Source organism: Malus domestica, chromosome 03 (assembly GCF_042453785.1).
Source record: "Malus domestica chromosome 03, GDT2T_hap1".
NCBI classification, from domain to species: domain Eukaryota; kingdom Viridiplantae; phylum Streptophyta; class Magnoliopsida; order Rosales; family Rosaceae; genus Malus; species Malus domestica.
In genome coordinates, this window is record NC_091663.1 from 31,211,028 (window position 1) to 31,230,280 (window position 19,253).

Genomic DNA, 19,253 nt, shown 5'->3' on the forward strand with positions numbered 1-19,253 from the left:
AAGTCATGAATCGTAGGATCTTCATCACTTCCAGTTGTTTCCTTTTTTTTTCCAGAAGACGAACCATAAAGAGTTAAGTAAAATTAGTTAGATGTTTGTTCAATGTTTGTTAGGTTTCTTATGTAAATAGACAGATTAGACAAGGGTATAATTGTAATTGTAAGAGCAGTATATTGTCTATATATATACTGCCACACCATTGTAATATTATTACATTGAAAAATATAAGAGGGATATTTAGAAACTGTGTATTCTTGGTTTCTTTCATGGTACCATCGCCAAATCGCCTCACGGCTTCTTCGATCCTGCAATTTTCTTCTTCGATCTTCTGCTCCTCTTTGATCTTCTTCTCCGATGTGATTGATTGAGTTGTTGTTCTACTCTGATTCAGATTCTCGACTTCTTTTTCTTGAATCTTAATGGTGTCTCCCTCTGAATCCTCAAGTGCATCCCCAAGTGAATCCTTCTTCTGCACCCTCTTCAGTCCCCTTACCTACACTCTCCCCTACTGTCAATAATATCCATCCTATGATCACACGATCTAAAGCTGGCATCTCTAAACCAAAAGCCTACTCAGCCACAAAGCATCATTTACCCGACACTGTCGATGTTATCCCCACCACTTATCTTCAGGCCTCGAAACATATCCATTGGAGATCTACTATGCAGGATGAGTATAATGCCCTGCAGTCCACAGGCACTTGGTCTCTAGTCCCTTTTAACTCCCATCAGAATATAGTTGGATGTAAGTGGGTGTTTCGAGTTAAGAAACATCCAAATGGAACTATAGATCAATACAAAGCTAGGCTTGTGGCCAAAAGCTTTCATCAGCAAGCTGGTTTGGATTACAAGGAAACGTTCAGTCCTGTAGCAAAACCAGTACCCATTCGAATTCTTCTATCTCTTGCAGTCCAATATGATTGGTTTCTCAACCAATTGGATATCAGTAATGTTTTTCTGCACGGAAACCTTCAAGAAGATGTCTATAAGCAGCAACCCCCTGGTTTCAGTGACCCAAATTATCCTAATCATGTCTGCAAGCTTCGAAAATCCTTGTATGGATTGAAACAAGCCCCTCGGGCCTAGTTTGACAAATTATTTGCAGTCTTTAAGTCCTTGGGATTCCATCAATCACAATCTGATGCTTCCTTGTTTGTGATTCAAGCACCTGTTCTTGTTATTGTCTTGGAGTATGTCGATGACATTCTTGTCACATGTCCAAATCCTGCCGCTTGTCAAACTTTCATTCAGAAACAAAGTACTATTTTTCCTGTGAAGGACTTAGGCCTCTTGCATTATTTTTTGGGTCTTGAGGTTCAGAGATCCTCTGCAGGTCTTTTCCTGCATCAAAGCAAGTATATTCTTGACTTGCTTCAAAAGACACACATGGCCGGTGCTAAACCATGTCTCACATTTCTTGGCTCCATCAAACTTGATCACACAGGTCCATTGTTACCTGATCCACAAGAGTACAGATCAATTGTAGGTGCATTGCAATACTTAACTTGGACACGCCCTGATTTATCTTTTGCTGTAAATCAAGTCTGTCAATTTATGCATGCTCCACGAGAACCACATATTCAAGCAGCCAAACGCATTCTCAGATTTTTGAAAGACATAATGAGTCATGGTTTGTGGTTCAAGAAAGGTGATATTCACCTCATAGCCTATTCTGATGCTGATTGGGCCGACTGTCTATTTGATAGACAATCTACTAGTGGATATTGTATATTTTTGGGATCCAATCTTATTAGCTGGAGTGCTAAGAAGCAACCAATGGTTGCTCGTTCCTCCACTGAAGCAGAATACCGATCGCTAGCCCACACAACAACTGAAATAACATGGATTTGTAAAGTGTTCAAGGATCTTTGTGAAATCCCACCCCCAGAATTTCACCATTCATTACGTATCTCGAATTTTAAATTTGTATTTCGCAATTACGTTATCTTTATTAGTTAATTTTAATTCCGTTAATTTTAAGTTTAGTAATTGATTAGTTATCGAGTTGGAAGTTTCTTAATCAATCGTTATCTTTCATTGATATTTCGAAGTTACAACTAGTGTTTTTAAATAGATCTCGAACCCACGAACGCATAGGCGAAAGCCATTTGCGAGTCCGAATTATAACGGTATAGTTGCTGACGTTTGAAGTTGTGAACTATAGATTGTGGGAATTGTTTAATATCCACATGTGGATTAAAAGTTAAGTTAGTTTAAAAAAAATTAATAAAATAAAACAATAATAATATTATATAAAATAAAATAAAAAGACAAAAAGAAAGGATCAATCAGATGGTTTTTTGGGGGGGGGGGGGAACTAAAAAAAGGGGACACTTTTTCTTTTTCCCCATTTGGTGAACCGTGTGCACCACCAAACCGTTTTCAAACCGGCCATTTCAGGTAAGTTCCTCCAATTCTCAGTTGATTCTCCTATCTCCTTCACAGGTAACTTGCTTAAATATCTTCTCCCTTCCTTCTCTACCAAAAATCAAGGGTTTTTAAGGTCTAATTCGGGTAGAACTCCATAGGAGAACCCGGGGGGTTCTCGATAACGAATTTTCGTTCCAGATAGTATCACCACTAACCATCACCCTTAATCAACTTCCCTTGGACCCAGGAACAGGACCCAATTGGTGGTTGGGGCGTTGGAACACCAAGGAAACCGTAGTGAAGAACACCCACCTTAGGGTTCGTTGGGTGTGAGCCAATTTGAGGGCATTCCTTGCCAAATTGGACTCGGCGACAGGTACAAAGTTTACTCTACTTGTTGAAATCTTTATTCCTGGAAAATTTGAGAATTTTTGGAGAAAGTCAAATTTTCCGGTGTGTGACATTCGATTTATGAAAATGTTGTTGGCTGAGTATTTTATTGATAAGGTCCGCCACTTGATTATGCTAACAATTGACGATCTTACAGTGTATTAACACTAATTTTAGTATGCTATGGTAGATATTGTTTAAGGACCTTAGGGACTTACAAGTGAAAATCTAGTGATTGGATATTACGGAATAAGTGACGTAAGATCATGGACCCTACCTTAGAATGACAGTTCGATTCCTCATTAAATGTTGTTGTGGGAGATATATGAGAGTTTTAAGTATGTGAATTATCGAAGGAAATCTAAATGTGGTTTGTACCTTGTTAGGCGGTGATAGAACGTGATGCCTTGACTCTCGTGTTTGAGTGCATTAGTGTGGATCTCAGGTGAGTGATTCTAATCTATGTGTTATGGTTATTGCTTTGAAATCTTTTGTGCTAATAAACTTTGTGGTTACACTATGGATTCTTAAAATAGTTTTGATGCTAAATAATTGTTACTATTAAGTTGCCGTTGATCTACTTATGAAACATTAGGTGACTTGGATATTTGAACTGTGATGGATTGTGTTTTGGGATATATATGTGATGGTTGATAAAAATGATGGATTGTGTTTTGGGATATATATATGTGATGGTTGATAAAAATGATGGATTGTGTTTTGGAATATATATTTGATGGTTTGATAGAAATGATGGATTGTAAAGGACCATTACCCTAGTGTCATGGGGTTAGGTGACACTAAGTCTGCACCATGTAGCAATGGTCCTGGATGGTTCTTCTTGGTTAATCCGCGTTAGGGGACCATACTAATTGTGGATCGTGCTTGGTTAATCCGCGTTGGTGATCCTTATATCCTAGGTATGGCCATACACATTTAAAGGTGATCATGCTTGGTTAATCCGCATTGGGTGATCACCTTCCAATAGTTATAGGAGTGACTGCTTGGTTAATCCACAATGGGGGGTCACTACCTATTTGGTTATTTTCTCAGGGGTGACTCTACTTGGTTAATCCGCATTGGGGGGTCACTACCTACTTGGTTACTTTCTTAGGGGTGGCTTTGCTTGGTTAATCCGCTTTAGAGGGCCACTTCCTATTTGGTTACTTGCGTAGGCTTGGGCCGAACGACGTCTCTCTAACTCTAGTTTTGAATATATCTGTGAATGTCGCTTTGAGAACTCTGAGTTGATTTAGAAAACTCGTTGGATGTATGTGTGACTCCTTCGAAGGTTGCAAGGTTTGGTAGCGATTTCTTATAAATGATTTATATTCAAGGTTTATAATTGTGAATGATGGTTGGTTTTATTATTAGTATCATATACTTTGTATTATTTATCGCTCACACAAGCTTCGTGGCTTATCCGGGTTGTTTGCCCGGTGCACCATTTCAATGGTGTAGGCACTGATCTTACAGGTAACAAGTCTGAGTAGCTTCGAGAGGTTCATAGGTGGGGTAGCGGTACAATTATTAGAGATTTGGAGTGCTAGGTTACCCCTATATCCTATCTTGTACTTTATCTTTGGGACTTTCTTTTGAGCACCTCAATCTTGTTCTTAGTAAAGCAAAGATTATGCTTCTTTTTGGGATGTACATATTTGTAAATATTTTGTGGAGAACTTAGCCACCTTCATATTATTTTGGTTTATCAGTTAAAGTATTTTATTCCGTAACTTATACCGTATTCAACGGACGTTATTTTCTTTGTCACGTGTCGATTCTCGACGTATGTTGGGATCGGGGCGTGACAATCTTGGCCTTCACCTTCCTCAAGTTCCTTCTTTCTGGTGTGACAACCTGTCTGCAATATCTCTTACTTCAAATCCAGTTTTCCATGCTCGCACCAAGCATATTGAACTTGATTACCATTATATCTGAGAGCTGGTACTTGCCAATCTTCTCAAAGTTTAGTATGTGTGCTCTCAAGACCAGTTAGCTAATATTCATGCCAACTCCCTGTCTAAATCCTGATTTTTGTATTTGCAATCCAAGCTTTCTCTTGGACCTTTCGATGCGTCCAAGTTCAGCTTGAGGGGGTGTAAAGAGTTAAGTAAAATTAGTTAGATGTTTGTTAAATGTTTGTTAGGTTTCTTATGTAAATAGACAGATTAGACAAGGGTATAATTGTAATTGTAAGAGCAGTATATTGTCTATATATATACTGCCACACCATTGTAATATTATTACATTGAAAAATATAAGAGGGATATTTAGAAACTGCATATTCTTGGTTTCTTTCAAACCAAACCAAACCCAACCCAACAAGCAAGACAGCACATCCACCAATCCTTAAGCCAATTACTAGCCTATCCTTTGATCATTTCCTGACTTTGGCTTAGAAGTACTAGCAATTAGGCTTGGCAATGGAACTAGAACCATTGATGTTGTGTTGTCCGTTGAAACGTCGATCTCATGGGGATCAACTAATATGGTCGAAGTAAAATTCCATGAGAAAGTCTTAAACAGAGCAACAGAGTCCCGTTGAAGCGGAGAACCCAATAACCATGTAATAGAGATAGCAGCAAGGAGAAGGGAGAGACCAAGTTGTGATGGAAAGTTAAAAACAGAAATGGGGGAGTAAATTAAGGACATGAGGGAAGGACCGCGGACCTGTGACTGTATGATGTTGCATAACACTTTCCTTTGTTTGTAAAATCGGTCCACATATGTCTTCAGTGCATCACTGCATTGGGTGCGAACACACTTACACATCATTCAACTCTAGTAAATTGCGTTTTTAGAGTGGTAGCTTGGATTCCCGAATTAGCATAACACAGCACCAAGAAGAACACTGCCACTATTCTAAGCACAAAACACTTGAATATGGTACATTACAACTCCAAGCCCACGCATTACCACTTATCACACTTAGTATTGTGAATTCAAAGAAGGCTTTTTATTCAAAATGATCCTTGAGATTTGCATCATCCATAAGTTTGGTCCCTGAGATTTAAAATCAATAGAAGTAGTCCCTGAGATTGTCCACCATCCATGATTTTGGTCCTTCCGCTGAAGCTTTTGGCCGGAAGTTTGGGCAATTTTCAAAGCTTCGTAACTCAATCGTTTCTTAACCAAATTTGACCTGTAATATATCTAAATGAAGATAGGAAAGTATAGAATAAAATTATATCTATTTAGAAGCCCAATAATTTCCGGATATTGTCGGACAATAGCCTCAAAATTGACTGGTCCAAGGGAAAACTGGAAAACTCGCTGGAAACTGGGTAAACTTTAAACGTTCATAACTTCTTCAATACTCAACGAAATTAAGTGATTCAAAAACAAAAATCATACTTCTCGACGAGAAGAAGAGAATAGTAGCCTTTTTCAAGGGCTAAATCTTCGTGGTTTGGCCGGAAAACGGCTCGAACATTGCTGACTCGTTTTTCAACAGCCACTTTCGAGCCGTTTTCCGGCCAAACCACAACGAGTTAGCCATTAAAAAAGGTACCATTCTCTTTTTATCGTTGAGAAGTATGATTTTTGTTTTTGAATCACTTCATTTCGTTGATTATTGAAGAAGTTATGAATGTTTAAAGTTTACCCAGTTTTCGGCGAGTTTCCGGCAAGTTTTCCAGTTTTCCCTCGGACCATTCAACTTTAAGGCTATTTTCTGACCATGTCCGGCAATCATTGGGCTTCCAAATAGATATAATCTTATTCTGCACTCTCCTATCTTCATTTTGATATATTATGGATCGAATTTGGTTAAGAAACGATTGAGTTACGAAGCTTTGAAAATTACCCAAACTTCCGGCCAAAAGCTTTAGCAGAAAGACCAAAATTATGGATGGTGGACAATCTCAGGGACTACTTCTATTGATTTTAAATCTCAGGGACCAAACTTATAGATGATGCAAATCTCAGAGACCATTTTAAATAAAAAGCCTTCAAAGAATGCACATACGTGAAGGATAGACCATAGGGTCGAGGAGAATGGGACTGTCCAGAAAATATATATCATGTACAAATTTTATTCTTAAAAGAAAAACACTAAACTTGGTAACGGGTTGGTTTTTAAGGACATTACTCTTCCAACCAAACCAACTCGGAATTGCTAGTATTTTATGACTAACCACTAAAATTGGGAACGAGTTGGTCTTTTTGGGTTCAGGTAATGTTAAATAAAAACCAGTTTCTAAAAAAACACCTAAACACTACCCGTTAAGTTGATAAGTGAAAAATACTCAAAACACGAAAAGAATTGTTTAACTTAACAGGGTCAACCTCGGTAAAAAGAAATATTAACTTTTTTCACATAAATCTCTCCCCTCTTTAGACATGAACCTTTTTAAGCTTCCTTGTTATAGGTTTTGCTAAAAGATGTTTTGAATTGTTGTTATGAATTCTTTAATGGTTTGAGTTTGACCTCATGTCCCCCTTGACACATTGTATTTTTCTTATTTATCAATAAATTCTCCTCAAAAAAAAAAAAAATAGTGTGCAAATGGACCAATTTCTATTTTAAAGACCATTTTGATTGAAAGGTCCAATTTTATTAGGATTTACACAATCGCATTCCTAATCTAATAGGACTGCAACAAGTGACAATTATTATATCATATTAAATATTATATCATTTTTAATCATTTAACATATTCAAAGCAATTTATATAAAAGTTTACCAAACACCCAGACATTGCCTTTTTTTTTTTAATATTAAAAACACTTTTACAAAAAAATGTTTACCAAACACTTAACAACTTTATTTTATAACTTTATTCTTACAACACAACAGAAGCAGATTTTTTTTAAAAGCATTACAATACCAAACTAGCCCTAAGCCCACCCCCTCCCCTTATGTACGTATAAAAAAAAATTGTATCACCCATTCTTAATCACAAAAACAATCACAATATATGAATACAAAGTCTTTCAGTTGAAACAGAATTAAATCCAAACTGTAAACTGTTTGGTTTTAAATGCTCAAACACAGAGAAGGGGAAGGGCGCCATCTTCATCTTTGCCATCCATCCGATCATGTCAATGGTAATTTCTCATCGAATTATCACATTTAGACCTGATCAAAGAAAATCAAATAAGACAATTACCACATAATACATTAGATTATATTCAATCTGTTTACGCATCATTTGACGATTTCAAAAACAAGACAAAAGTGAAATTACAAAATTTCCCACCCCCCCCCCCCAAAAAAATAAAAAACAAAACTAGAATCCAGGTTATAAGTCAGTAAATTAGAGTTATTTCTTACCCAAGTGAGGTTGATGGATGAGAATTTGTTGCAGAAGAATATCCTGTCAACTCTGTGGAATTGGTGTTGTAGGCATAGCCTGAAATTTCAGTTTGCCCTCCTTGAGAACTAGAAGCATCACCAGACAACTTTGAGAGCGATCTCGAAGGAGCAAAATACGTGGCCACCGGCATCTTTGATGGGAGATTCGGCAATGGAACCTCAAAGTTGAGCACTTGAATGGCTTGTTGTATTGAAGGCCTCATATTGTTGTCCGGATGAGCACACCACAAGCCAACAATCATCAGGCACTCCATTTGTTTCTCATCAAAATCTCCACACAATTTCGGGTCAGCTGCTTCAATGACTTTCTCTTCTCCATAAAGCTCCCAAACCCACTCAACCATATTGACTTTACTACTTCCGAACTTTGGGTCGATAGGTTTTCTCCCGCAACAAATCTCCAAAGCAACAATTCCAAAGCTGTAGACATCAGATTCCTTGCTAGCCTTTCCCGTGATAACATATTCGGGAGCCATGTACCCCATGGTTCCAGCTACTGCTGTCGTTGGTGGCTCTTGTCCGTGGTCCACAAGCCTTGCTAACCCAAAATCCCCAAGTTTTGCGTTGAAATTCGCATCCAACATAACATTGCTGGACTTGATATCCCTATGCAGCACACATTGGTCCCATTCTTGGTGTAGGTACAGCAACCCAGAGGCCAAGCCTTGAGCAATTTTGTATCTTGCCTCCCAAGTTAACAAGCTTTGCTCTTTGAACAAATGAGAGTCTAAGCTGCCTTTGGGCATGAACTCGTACACAAGTAGAAATTTCCTTTCGTGGCACCAACCAATCAGTTGAACAAGATTGCGATGCCTAAGTCGACTAATTGTCTTCACTTCCGAGGCATACTCCTTCGATCCTTGTTTAGAACCCCTCGATATCCTCTTAACAGCAACAGGTGACTCCAAGTCTGGTATTATGCCTTTATAAACCCCACCAAATCCTCCCTCTCCAAGCTTTTCTTCCTGCCCAAAATTATTCGTCGCCCGAGCCAATTCCCTATATGAAAACTTCCTGGGACAAGCCCCTCTTTCAAATTCTTCGTCAACCAATTCATGAAGCATGGTATCTTCATCACCACTTTCTCCTGTTTCCCTCCTCTTCCACAAAAAGAACCAAACCAAACCCAACCCAGTAACCACGACAGCACATCCTCCAATTCCCAACCCAATTACTAGTCCTATAGGCTTATTTGATGCAGGAACTGGGTGATCAACAAGTGAAGTGGAAGTGAAATTCCAGGACATGATCTTATGTATGGCAATAGATTGACCTGTTGAAGCGGAAAACCCAACAACGACCCAATCGGGCAAGTACCGCGTCAGATCAACAGTGTAATCAAAATATGTCATCTTTTGGACAACTTGGGAATCGTTGAGATCACTCGTTACTAAAGTAGTGAAGGCAACACTAAGATTTTTCGAGGAGGAATTATAAGTAATGGTAACACTATTTCGAATTCCTTCCGTAATACCTCCAACCCAAGGCTCCCATTTGGAAGAGTTGAGAGAGTTGACATCAATCCCCACGTGCTCGTACTGGGGGTCGTCGATGGTTGTCAGCACATTATAGTAGAATATATCAAACTCCACAGCCACAAAAGCATACTGATTCCTCACGACGAAGTCATCTGAAGGTGTGGAGTTGAAGGGCAGGCCGAGACTGCCACCTTGGCCTAGTGTGGAGATGAGGACGGAGCCCTTTGGAGCTATGAAGAAGGCGAGACCGTCACCGGGGACGGATTTGCTGTTGGAGTTAACGGACTTAATTTCGAAGTCGAAACTCGTGGTGAAATCGGCGAGTTTGCCGGTAGCGTTTTCCTGAAGGAGGAACGGTTGGCGGTAGGTGGCTCTGCCTACGCTGTAGTTCTTTGCCTCGCCTGTGGCGTCTCGTGTGAGGCGGAGGAAAGGGCTTCCCAAATAAGCATCGCCTTCTATAGATATATTAGGGGAGTCAGCGCTACTGAAGCTGGGGAAGTTGAAGTTTAATGGAGTTACAGAAGGGGTTAAGAGAAAGAAGAAAACAAGTAGGAAGTGAAGCTTTTGCGATCGGAGTGTTGATGCACTGATCATGGTGGCAAGCATTTTGGGAGAGAGATTGAGACTCAGGATTTGTAATAAGCTTGAACAAATGTTTGTCATCTGAAATAGATACAGAGTTGGTTGTGGAATTATTGGGCAACCAATAATTTTGGAGAAAGACTTGACAAAAGTTCGTTGACTCAGACTTGAGGATTACAAACAAGTTGTATTAAAAAAGGGAGAAAAGTCTGATATGGAGTTATCTATTTTTATTATGCGAAATTCGCACCATTGCTTCTAGAATTGGAAAAAAATCTCGAAAATTTTGAAATAAACAAAAAAAAATTGCGATCGCAAATTAAAAACGTTCTAAACTGACGTTTTTGAAAATTTTGAAATGTAATACCAACTCGATCCCAAAGCATTCGGCACTGGTGAGGCAATGATATGATGGGCCGGCAGGGGAGGCATAGGCATGTAGCCACTCCAATTTACAACAATATTTTAATTATAGTCAGAATCAATTGCCACCATTGGATTGTTTAAAAAAGATCTGGGCCGTCCACTGTTTGTTAGGGTCTCTATCCCTCCCTACTCACTCTCATTTCATTTGCGCAAGTTTTACTTTACAGTGTTTTTCACTCATGTTTTTAATTAATAGTATTTTTATTTTATAATTATTTGTAATTAATTTCATTTTGTTAGGCTGAAGCCACAAGGCTTAGTAAATGTAGCTTTTATTTTTTTATTTTTTTATTTACTTATGATATTATGTATGTATATTTTGAATTATTAATTATTGTGTTTAAACTATTGCGATCATTATGATATTTAGAAAAGTAATTTGATATAATTTTGGTTGGATTATTTCCTGAAATTGGCAATGGCTTCTTGTGGTTAATAATTGTAACTTCACTTAGGACAAACACTGTAATATCCTGAAAATTTAAATATATGAATTAGATATTCATAATTATGAATATGTGGAAGAAATTGAAAATAAATCGATTTATGGTTATGGAAATAGAATTGGGGAATTTTAAAGTTTAGTTCCAGGAATTATGTTAGTGTACGTTGTTAAATTTACCGATAAGTGGGAAAAGACAAAAATGCCCCTAGTTTGTATAACGTAATTATACAAGGACGTATTTTATCCTCATATATTTTATCGTATTTCTTGGCATAATTGGATAGAGTGCGATCCTATAAGCGTGTAAGCGAAAATCGTTCGTTAAACAAATTTATAACAAATGAAATAAAAACAAACGAAAGTAGGGATAAAATAGTCATTTTGTGGTGACTCTGGATGGCTCCAGATTCTGTTTTGGTGGAAATAGGCCACGGGAAGAAAAAAAGAAAAAAAGGGGGGGGGGGGGATGGAATGGAGAAAGAGGGGAGGACTTACTGATGGCGGCAATTTCGCCCCCATCCCTTGTCTCTGTATCCTCCTCCACCTCCTCCTGTTCGTTTTCATGTCCGTCTGTGAGTTGCTTAAAGCGCGCTTACGATGGCGTGTCGGTGAGTAATCACCGCTGACTTGGGCGGTTGGCAGCGGTTAGCTGCTCATCTTCTGAATTGGGCTCCGGTTCCGACTCCGTGAACTGCTGCAGGTATGGCCACTACAAGAACATGACTTTCCTTGTATTTGTACTTTAAATTGTAATGAGTAGCCGCTTAATTTCAGTTTTGTTGTCAGAATCACGGGTAATTACGTGTTTATAGAAATTGAATTAAGGGTTTTCTGAAGCCCTTGAATATATATATTATCAACTGACTGTAGTTAGACGTTACTTGTTATTCCTGGTAGTAAACTAGTAACTGGTAAGATTTATTAATCAAAAAGCAAGTGTGGATGAAAATTTACCATAGAACACATTTGCATTGAGGAGGATTTGCCAGTGTTGTATTTCAATACTTAAGTCAGTCGGTGGCATGTACAAAACAAAGTTGTATATTTTGGGAATGTCAATTTACAGCCCATTCATTAGAGAGTGACTCGGATTTATGTGATATGGTTACATAAATGTGGTTTCCATATAAATATGGTTATGTATGTATGTATGTATGTATGTATGTTCGAACTTGATTTATGGTGGTTAATAGAATATTAATTAACCGTGATTTTATTTTGTTTTTGGGGCGGTATAACACCCATTTGGTGTGATTTGGTTGTGGAAGCAAATGTTGGATATTTCCGTTACCAGAATATTATTTGGAAATGGATAAAGGACTGAATGGTGAACTACGAAAGACTTAATCCCATTCAAGGGTACGTAAGTAGTCTAAGGCCATCTCCAACCGAAAGGTCTAGAGGGTCAGAGGGCCGAAAATAGCCCAAAACCCGTCTCCAACTGAGGGCTAGGCCAGAGCGCTCTGGAATCTGGAGGGTCCCACGGAATCGGAGAGGGTTGGAGGGTTGGCCATTTTTTTTTAATGTTTTGTTATTTCTGTCGGTTATAGCCGACAGAAATAATATATACTATATTATTAGTGTCGGTTATAATCGACACTAATAGCAATGTTAATATAATAGCAGTTTGAACAGTGTTAGTTAAAACCGACACTAATTTGAATTCCAACGGCTAGCCAGTCACTAGCCGTTGTATTCATTTTTTTTTTTTTTATAAATTTAAACCTTTTTTTTTTCTATAACTTCCTATAACTTTTTTTCTATAACTTATATTTTACAAATTTTGGTTCATATTTTTTTTCGTATAACTTCTATTTTACAAAATTTGTTTCATATTTTTTTTAAATTCCATTTTTTTCCTATAACTTCTATTTCACAAAATGTGTTTCATATCTTTTTTTAAATTCCATTTTTTTCCTATAACTTCCATTTCACAAAATTTGTTTCATATTTTTTTTAAATTCTATTTTTTTTCCTATAACTTCCTAAGTCATTATACAACATTAAATTAAATTAAGTAACATTAAACAACATTAAACAATATGAAACAACATTAAATAACATTAGCTGTTGGATTTGAATTTAAGTTGTAGTTTTTAAATAATAAATTATGTTTGGCCCTTTGACCTTTGGTTAGAGGCGGTTTTTTGTGACAGGGCTAAAATGAGCCATCTGGCCCTCGGTTGGAGACGGAGGCAAATATGGTCATGTACTGTTCATTAAAATATTAATATCTTGAAGGATCTCGGAAGGCCAGAGGGCTAAAACGAGCCCTCTAGCCAGCGATCGGTTGGAGATGGCCTTACAGGGTTAGATGCAGCCTTAAATACTCGAGAATTAATCTTTAGAATGGAAATTGATCTAATAAAAGAAAATGGTGATAAATTGATAATATAATCGTATTTTTTGGTAAGAAAATTTTTGGTATTAAATCATGGGTGCAATTAAGGCATTTCATTAAGGAATCACAATTAATGGTAGTTAACTAAAGAAGAATTTAGTTTAGGCCTATCATCGCAATTACTTCCGAAAATAAATATTTCGGGGCGGGGTGTTACAAACACCATGTCCGGACGAGTTGCATATTAGGTATACGTTCAATGTTAGAGGTTCCAAGTAGGACAATATTAGGAAAACCTAAGCTTCGAAATATGCATAGGTAATTCATAAGTAATTGGGAGAATTACGTAAGATTATTAAGGTGACAACGAAATTCTATTGTCTTTTTAAATTGATTTTCTTTAAATTGTTTTCTAGTTGATTTATTTAATTTTTTTTATTTTAAATTCGTTTTTATATATTTTAAGTCACAAAATCAACATTTTTTAAAACTTTGTTTTAAGTAAATAATTAATATTTGATTTTACATAAATTATTTTAGTAATCCCTGTGGTGAACGACCTTAGTTAAGCCGCTTATAATACGATTATCTTGTAAGTATTTTTAAGTTGTTGCAATCATATTTACAATAGGAATATGATTGTGTAAATCCTAGAAGATTTAGGAATGTATCTTATATTCCTATTAAGAGTTGATTACTGATTAAGAGTTGTAATCCTAAAGGGAAAGACTTTTACCTATCCTAATACTATAAATAAAGGCACAATGGGGTGATACAAACACACCTCACAATTACATCACTCTCTCTTCTCCCTCTCTATACCGCCGGCCCCCCTCTCTCTAATCCCTTAAATTAGTTCAATCAAATAGGCCTACAACACGTTGCACGCTCTTGCCAGAAACTAAGGAATTGACGGATCGTAGGAGGAGACTATCTTTTACAAAATTCAAAGGCTTATATTTTTTTTCTGTTAATCAGGTACGCTTAAAATAATAAGATATTTGAGATGTCCACGAAGCATGAAAACATTCATCATGATGCATGAACTCCCTATGTTTATATTTTCCTTACAAAAAAAAAAAAAAAAAATATATATATATATATATATATATATATATATATATATATTTGTTTCATGCATTACGCATTTATATTTGCTATGTGGAATTTGTGAGTCAAAACATATAAATAAATTATAAGCAATTTAGGATTTTTCAAACCCTAGGGATATAAATAAAATAAAATAAAATAAACATTGGGCAATGTGCGGCACCACCACTGCATCATCCATCGTGGCATCGTCGGACCAACACTGGCTTGAAGCCCAATCGAGTGTACCACACGGCAGTGCCTTTGGGCTTACTGCAGGCTTGAAGTCCTTTAAGCTCAACCAAGAAAGCCTGCAGCCTTCTTGGCCTGTTGTCCCATGGTTTAAAACCTGCTTGAAGTAGTTTGTAGCCCATTGGGCTGTGTCACACGCCCCGGCCCGCTTCCCGCATCTTTGTCTACTGGGTTGAAGCCTGCCCTGACCCAGCCTCGACTGGGCTCCCTATGTGAACCCAAGGCCAACGATCTATGGGCCTAACTCATGCCCCCCCCCATTTGGCCCAAAGCTAGTAGCGCTGCTGCTGGGCTCCCTTGCTTACGGCCCGTGGCCTGCAGCCACCTCGTGGGCTACCTTTTGCAGCCAACCCGAGCCCAAATCATTTTTGGGATATATTTTTTTTGATCCAATGCTATTATTTATCATTTTAAATAATTCTAACCCGAATGTTATTATTAGTTTTGCTTCTACAATCGATCTTGTATGGTCCGATTTATTGAATTAATTACAAGTGACTCGCAGTCCATTAATCTGATAATTAATCCAAAATTATTAACCTGAATATCACTTTTGGACATTAACAACAATAATTTATTTTTATACTTTGAACTGTTGACATACTTTTGTAGTAACGAAGCTCTCACAATTGAGTTTCCGAAGAAACTCAAATCTATTACACTTAAATCAACATATTGCATTATGTGTTTCTTGCAGGAACCTCTTCTTATGAACTAATCGTTCATAAAAACTAATTTGAACCAGTAGTTTCAAAATTAGTGTTTTTGAAACCTGAAGTTTTCATTCAAAACATACTACATGAAACCTGTAGTTTTCATGCATAAATTAAACCAATACATGTCTATAAAACCTGTATGTTCTACGATATATGTCTATAGCTTACCATATGACTAATCACGTTTTTTTGTACCTCTTGTTATAGGGACATGTCGAACTTGAACAAGCTTGATTTAACCGCTCTAGAAGTCTTTGAAAGAAACTATCTGAAGTGGGTTCAAGACGTGAAGCTTTATCTCACTACAAAGCTTGATTTAACCGCTCTAGAAGTCTTAGGTTTCTTACCAAAAGAGAATTTGAACCACATTATTGTTAGTCCATTGTAGGCTAAGGTTTGATTTGGGATTGTGATGCTTTAAAAAAAAGCAGTTTATTAAAAATCTAGAACATTAAATGTGTTTGGTAAAACAAAAAAAAAAGAGTGATTTTAAAAAAAAAAAACTGCTGCTCATAAAAGTAGAAAAGTATAGAAAAGCAGAAGCAAAGAGTTTACTATGCTTCTAAAAAAAAAAATTTTTAAACAAAACATAGTAATTAATGCTCATTTGAAGAACTTTTCAAATGACAAGTATAACACCACATGATTTACAAAATTACAATATTTGCACTTACATTATTGTCATTGACAAGTATTATATCACATTAAATACTATATCTTTTTTAGTAATTTAACATATTCAAAGCAATTAATATAAAAATTTACCTAACACTCACACACTACTTTTTTTTTTTATTAAAAGCACTTTTATAAAAAAAATGTTTACCAAACACTTAACAACTTTATTTTAAGTTGTTTATTCTCACAACGTAACAGAAACATTTTTTTTTTATTTTTAAAACACAATAATACCAAACTAACCCTAAGCCAAAATACAATCACAATATATGAATACAAAGTCATTTGCCAATATATATATATATATATATATGAATACAAAGTCTTTCAGTCGAAACAGAAATAAATTCAAACTATAAACAGTTTAGTTTTAAATGCTCAAACACAGAGAAGGGGAAGGGCGCCATCTTCATCTTTGCCATCCATCCGATCATGTCAATGGTAATTTCTCATCTAATTATCACATTTAGACCTGATCAAAGAAAATCAAATAAGACGATTACCACATAATACATTAGATTATATTCAATCTGTTTATGCATGATTTGACGATTCCAAAAACAAGACAAAGGTGAAATTACAAAATTTCCCCCAAAAAAAACTAGAATCCAGGTTATCCGTAAATTAGAGTTATTTCTTACCCAAGTGAGACTGATGGATGATAATTTGTTGCAGAAGAAGATCCTGTAAACTCTGAGGAATTGGTGTTGTAGGCATAGCCTGAACATTCCGTATGCCCTCCTTGAGAACTAGAAGCACCACCAGATAACTTTGAGAGCGATCTCAAAGGAACAAAATACGTGGCCACCGGCATCTTTGATGGGAGATTCGGCAATGGAACCTCAAAGTTGAGCACTTGAATGGCTTGTTGTATTGAAGGCCTCATATTGTTGTCCGGATGAGCACACCACAAGCCAACAATCATCAGGCACTCCATTTGTTTCTCATCAAAATCTCCACACAATTTCAGGTCAGCTGGTTCAATGACTTTCTTTTCTCCATAAAGCTCCCAAACCCACTCTACCATATTGACTTCACTACTTCCGAACTTTGGATCGTTAGGTTTTCTCCGCAACAAATCTCCAAAGCAACAATTCCAAAGCTGTAGACATCAAATTCCTTGCTAGCCTTTCCCGTGAAAACATATTCGGGAGCCATGTAGCCCAGGGTTCAAGCCAATGCTGTCGTTTGTGGGTCTTGTCCGTGGTCCACAAGCCTTGCTAACCCAAAATCCTCAAGTTTTGCGCTGAAATTCGCATCCAACATAACATTGCTGGACTTGATATCCCTATGCAACACACATTGCTCCCATTCTTGGTGTAGGTAGAACAACCCAGAGGCCAAGCCTTGAGCAATTTTGTATCTTGCCTCCCAAGTTAACAAGCTTTGCTCTTTGAACAAATGAGAGTCTAAGCTGCCATTGGGCATGAACTTGTACACAAGTAGAAATTTCCTTTCGTGGCACCAACCAATCAATTGAACAAGATTGCAATGCCTAAGTCGACTAATTGTCTTCACTTCCGAGGCATACTCCTTCGGCCCTTGTTTAGAACCCCTCGATATCCTCTTAACAGCAACAGGTGACTTCAAGTCTGGTATTATGCCTTTATAAACCCCACCAAATCCTCCCTCTCCAAGCTTTTCTTCCTGCCCAAAATTATTCGTTGCCCAAGCCAATTCCCTATATGAAAACTTCCTGGGACAAGCCCCATTTTCAAATTCTTCGTCAACCAATTCATGAACCATGGTATCTTCATCACTACTTTCTCCTGTTTCCCTCATCTTCCACAAAATGAACCAAACCAAACCCAACCCGGTAACCACGACAGCACATCTTCCAATTCCCATCCCAAATACTAGTCTTGTAGGCTTATTTACTGTCTTGGGAGGATAGGTTGAACTAGCCATAGGGGTTGATGCAGGAACCGGCAGCGGTGGTGGTGCAGTATCGGCCTCGTGATGATCAACAAGTGAAGTGGAAGTGAAATTCCACGACATGATCTTATGTATGGCCATAGATTGATGTGGAGCCAAAAATAATCACAAGGCGACACGTGGATCTTTAGATAAAAAAAGACAAGAATACCCTTGAGGCACATTGGGATTCCTATGCGCGAGTAGAGGAGAATCATCTTTCAACAAAATAAAAAATGCTCCAAAAGAGGTAACCAATTCAAAGTCCATCTCATCAAATCCCCTTTTGCAAGGTAACCTACAAAATAATGTTAATTGGTTAATTAATGGATTAATTACCCAATTAATCCATTAAACATCAATTAAATTACCCAATTAATCACAAAATATATCTCATTCACCCTAAAAATAGGTAGTGGCCGGCCACCTTACATTCTTCTTAGTCTTTCTTACTTTTCCCCATTTTAGTACCCCATTTATACAAATAAATAATTTTATAACCTCCCATTTACTTCTTTCATACTTAATTAGCCAATAAATTGGCTAATTAAGCCAAAATCATAACCACAAAAACCATCAAGGCTGGCCACACCAAAGGGAAAAATGGGTAGTTGTCTAACAAGTCCCATTTTGAGTTATTTTACAAATGTCCACCATCATTTGATCACTTAAAAGTTTTTGGCAGTTTTTGTTTTCCTACTATTGTTCACCCTACACACAAATTCGACCCTCGTGCTAGACGTTGTGTATTTGTTAGGTATCCCACTGGTCAAAAAGGTTACAAACTATATGATCTAGAAACAAACAATTTTTTTGTTAGTCGAGATGTTAAATTTAACGAAACCATTTTTCCCTTCCTTTCACCAACCCAACCACCTCTGACCGACCCTTATAGTGGCCCCTTATCACTTCCACTGCCATCCATCAGTAGTGACATCCCATCAAATAGCCAACTTGACCCTAATGCCGTAACATCCCCACCTCAACCTACTAGCTCACGGTCTCCACCATTTCACCCTACTCCTATTCCCATCATTTCTCCTTCTCACATGACATCTCTCATCCATCCGACCCTACGTCAACCCAACTTTCTCCCCTACCACTCCCGTGTCATTCACTTCGTCCAAGGCACCCACCAATATGGCATAAAGACTACCACGTGACAAACTAAATCAGTCAGTCTCATTCGGCACCTCGTCCTTCCTCAGGTACTTGGTATCCCCTTTCTGACTTGCTTTCCTATTCACGCATTTCT

General features: G+C 37.4%; 2 protein-coding genes and 1 pseudogene across 2 annotated transcripts; 1 reads left to right on the top strand and 2 right to left on the bottom strand.

The window, feature by feature from the left end:
- The first annotated feature begins 663 nt into the window (after nucleotides 1-663).
- LOC108172516 (uncharacterized mitochondrial protein AtMg00810-like) lies at nucleotides 664-1,959 on the top strand. The gene is made up of 2 exons (XM_017330178.3): nucleotides 664-1,003; nucleotides 1,106-1,959. Exons 1-2 carry the CDS (start codon nucleotides 664-666, stop codon nucleotides 1,957-1,959), a joined length of 1,194 nt encoding a protein of 397 aa, XP_017185667.3.
- A 5,457-nt stretch (nucleotides 1,960-7,416) lies between these two features.
- On the bottom strand, nucleotides 7,417-10,273 carry LOC103408024 (L-type lectin-domain containing receptor kinase IX.1-like). The gene is made up of 2 exons (XM_029100245.2): nucleotides 8,036-10,273; nucleotides 7,417-7,840 (listed from the first exon to the last, which is right to left on the bottom strand). The coding sequence occupies exons 1-2, from the start codon at nucleotides 10,216-10,218 to the stop codon at nucleotides 7,804-7,806; spliced, it is 2,220 nt and encodes a 739-aa protein (XP_028956078.2). The 5' UTR covers nucleotides 10,219-10,273; the 3' UTR covers nucleotides 7,417-7,803.
- Nucleotides 10,274-16,721: 6,448 nt separating this feature from the next.
- On the bottom strand, nucleotides 16,722-18,082 carry LOC114824222 (L-type lectin-domain containing receptor kinase IX.1-like; annotated as a pseudogene).
- Between the last annotated feature and the right edge of the window lie 1,171 nt (nucleotides 18,083-19,253).

Excerpts from the sequence above, each read along its gene's own strand:
- LOC108172516 (XM_017330178.3), top strand. The coding sequence starts at position 664 with ATGCAGGATGAGTATAATGCCCTGCAGTCCACAGGCACTTGGTCTCTA. Across the intron at positions 1,004-1,105 it reads CTATAAGCAGCAACCCCCTG|TCTTTAAGTCCTTGGGATTC; the intron begins GTTTCAGTGACC and ends AATTATTTGCAG.
- LOC103408024 (XM_029100245.2), bottom strand. The coding sequence starts at position 10,218 with ATGACAAACATTTGTTCAAGCTTATTACAAATCCTGAGTCTCAATCTC. Across the intron at positions 7,841-8,035 it reads CATCCATCAACCTCACTTGG|GTCTAAATGTGATAATTCGA; the intron begins GTAAGAAATAAC and ends TTCTTTGATCAG.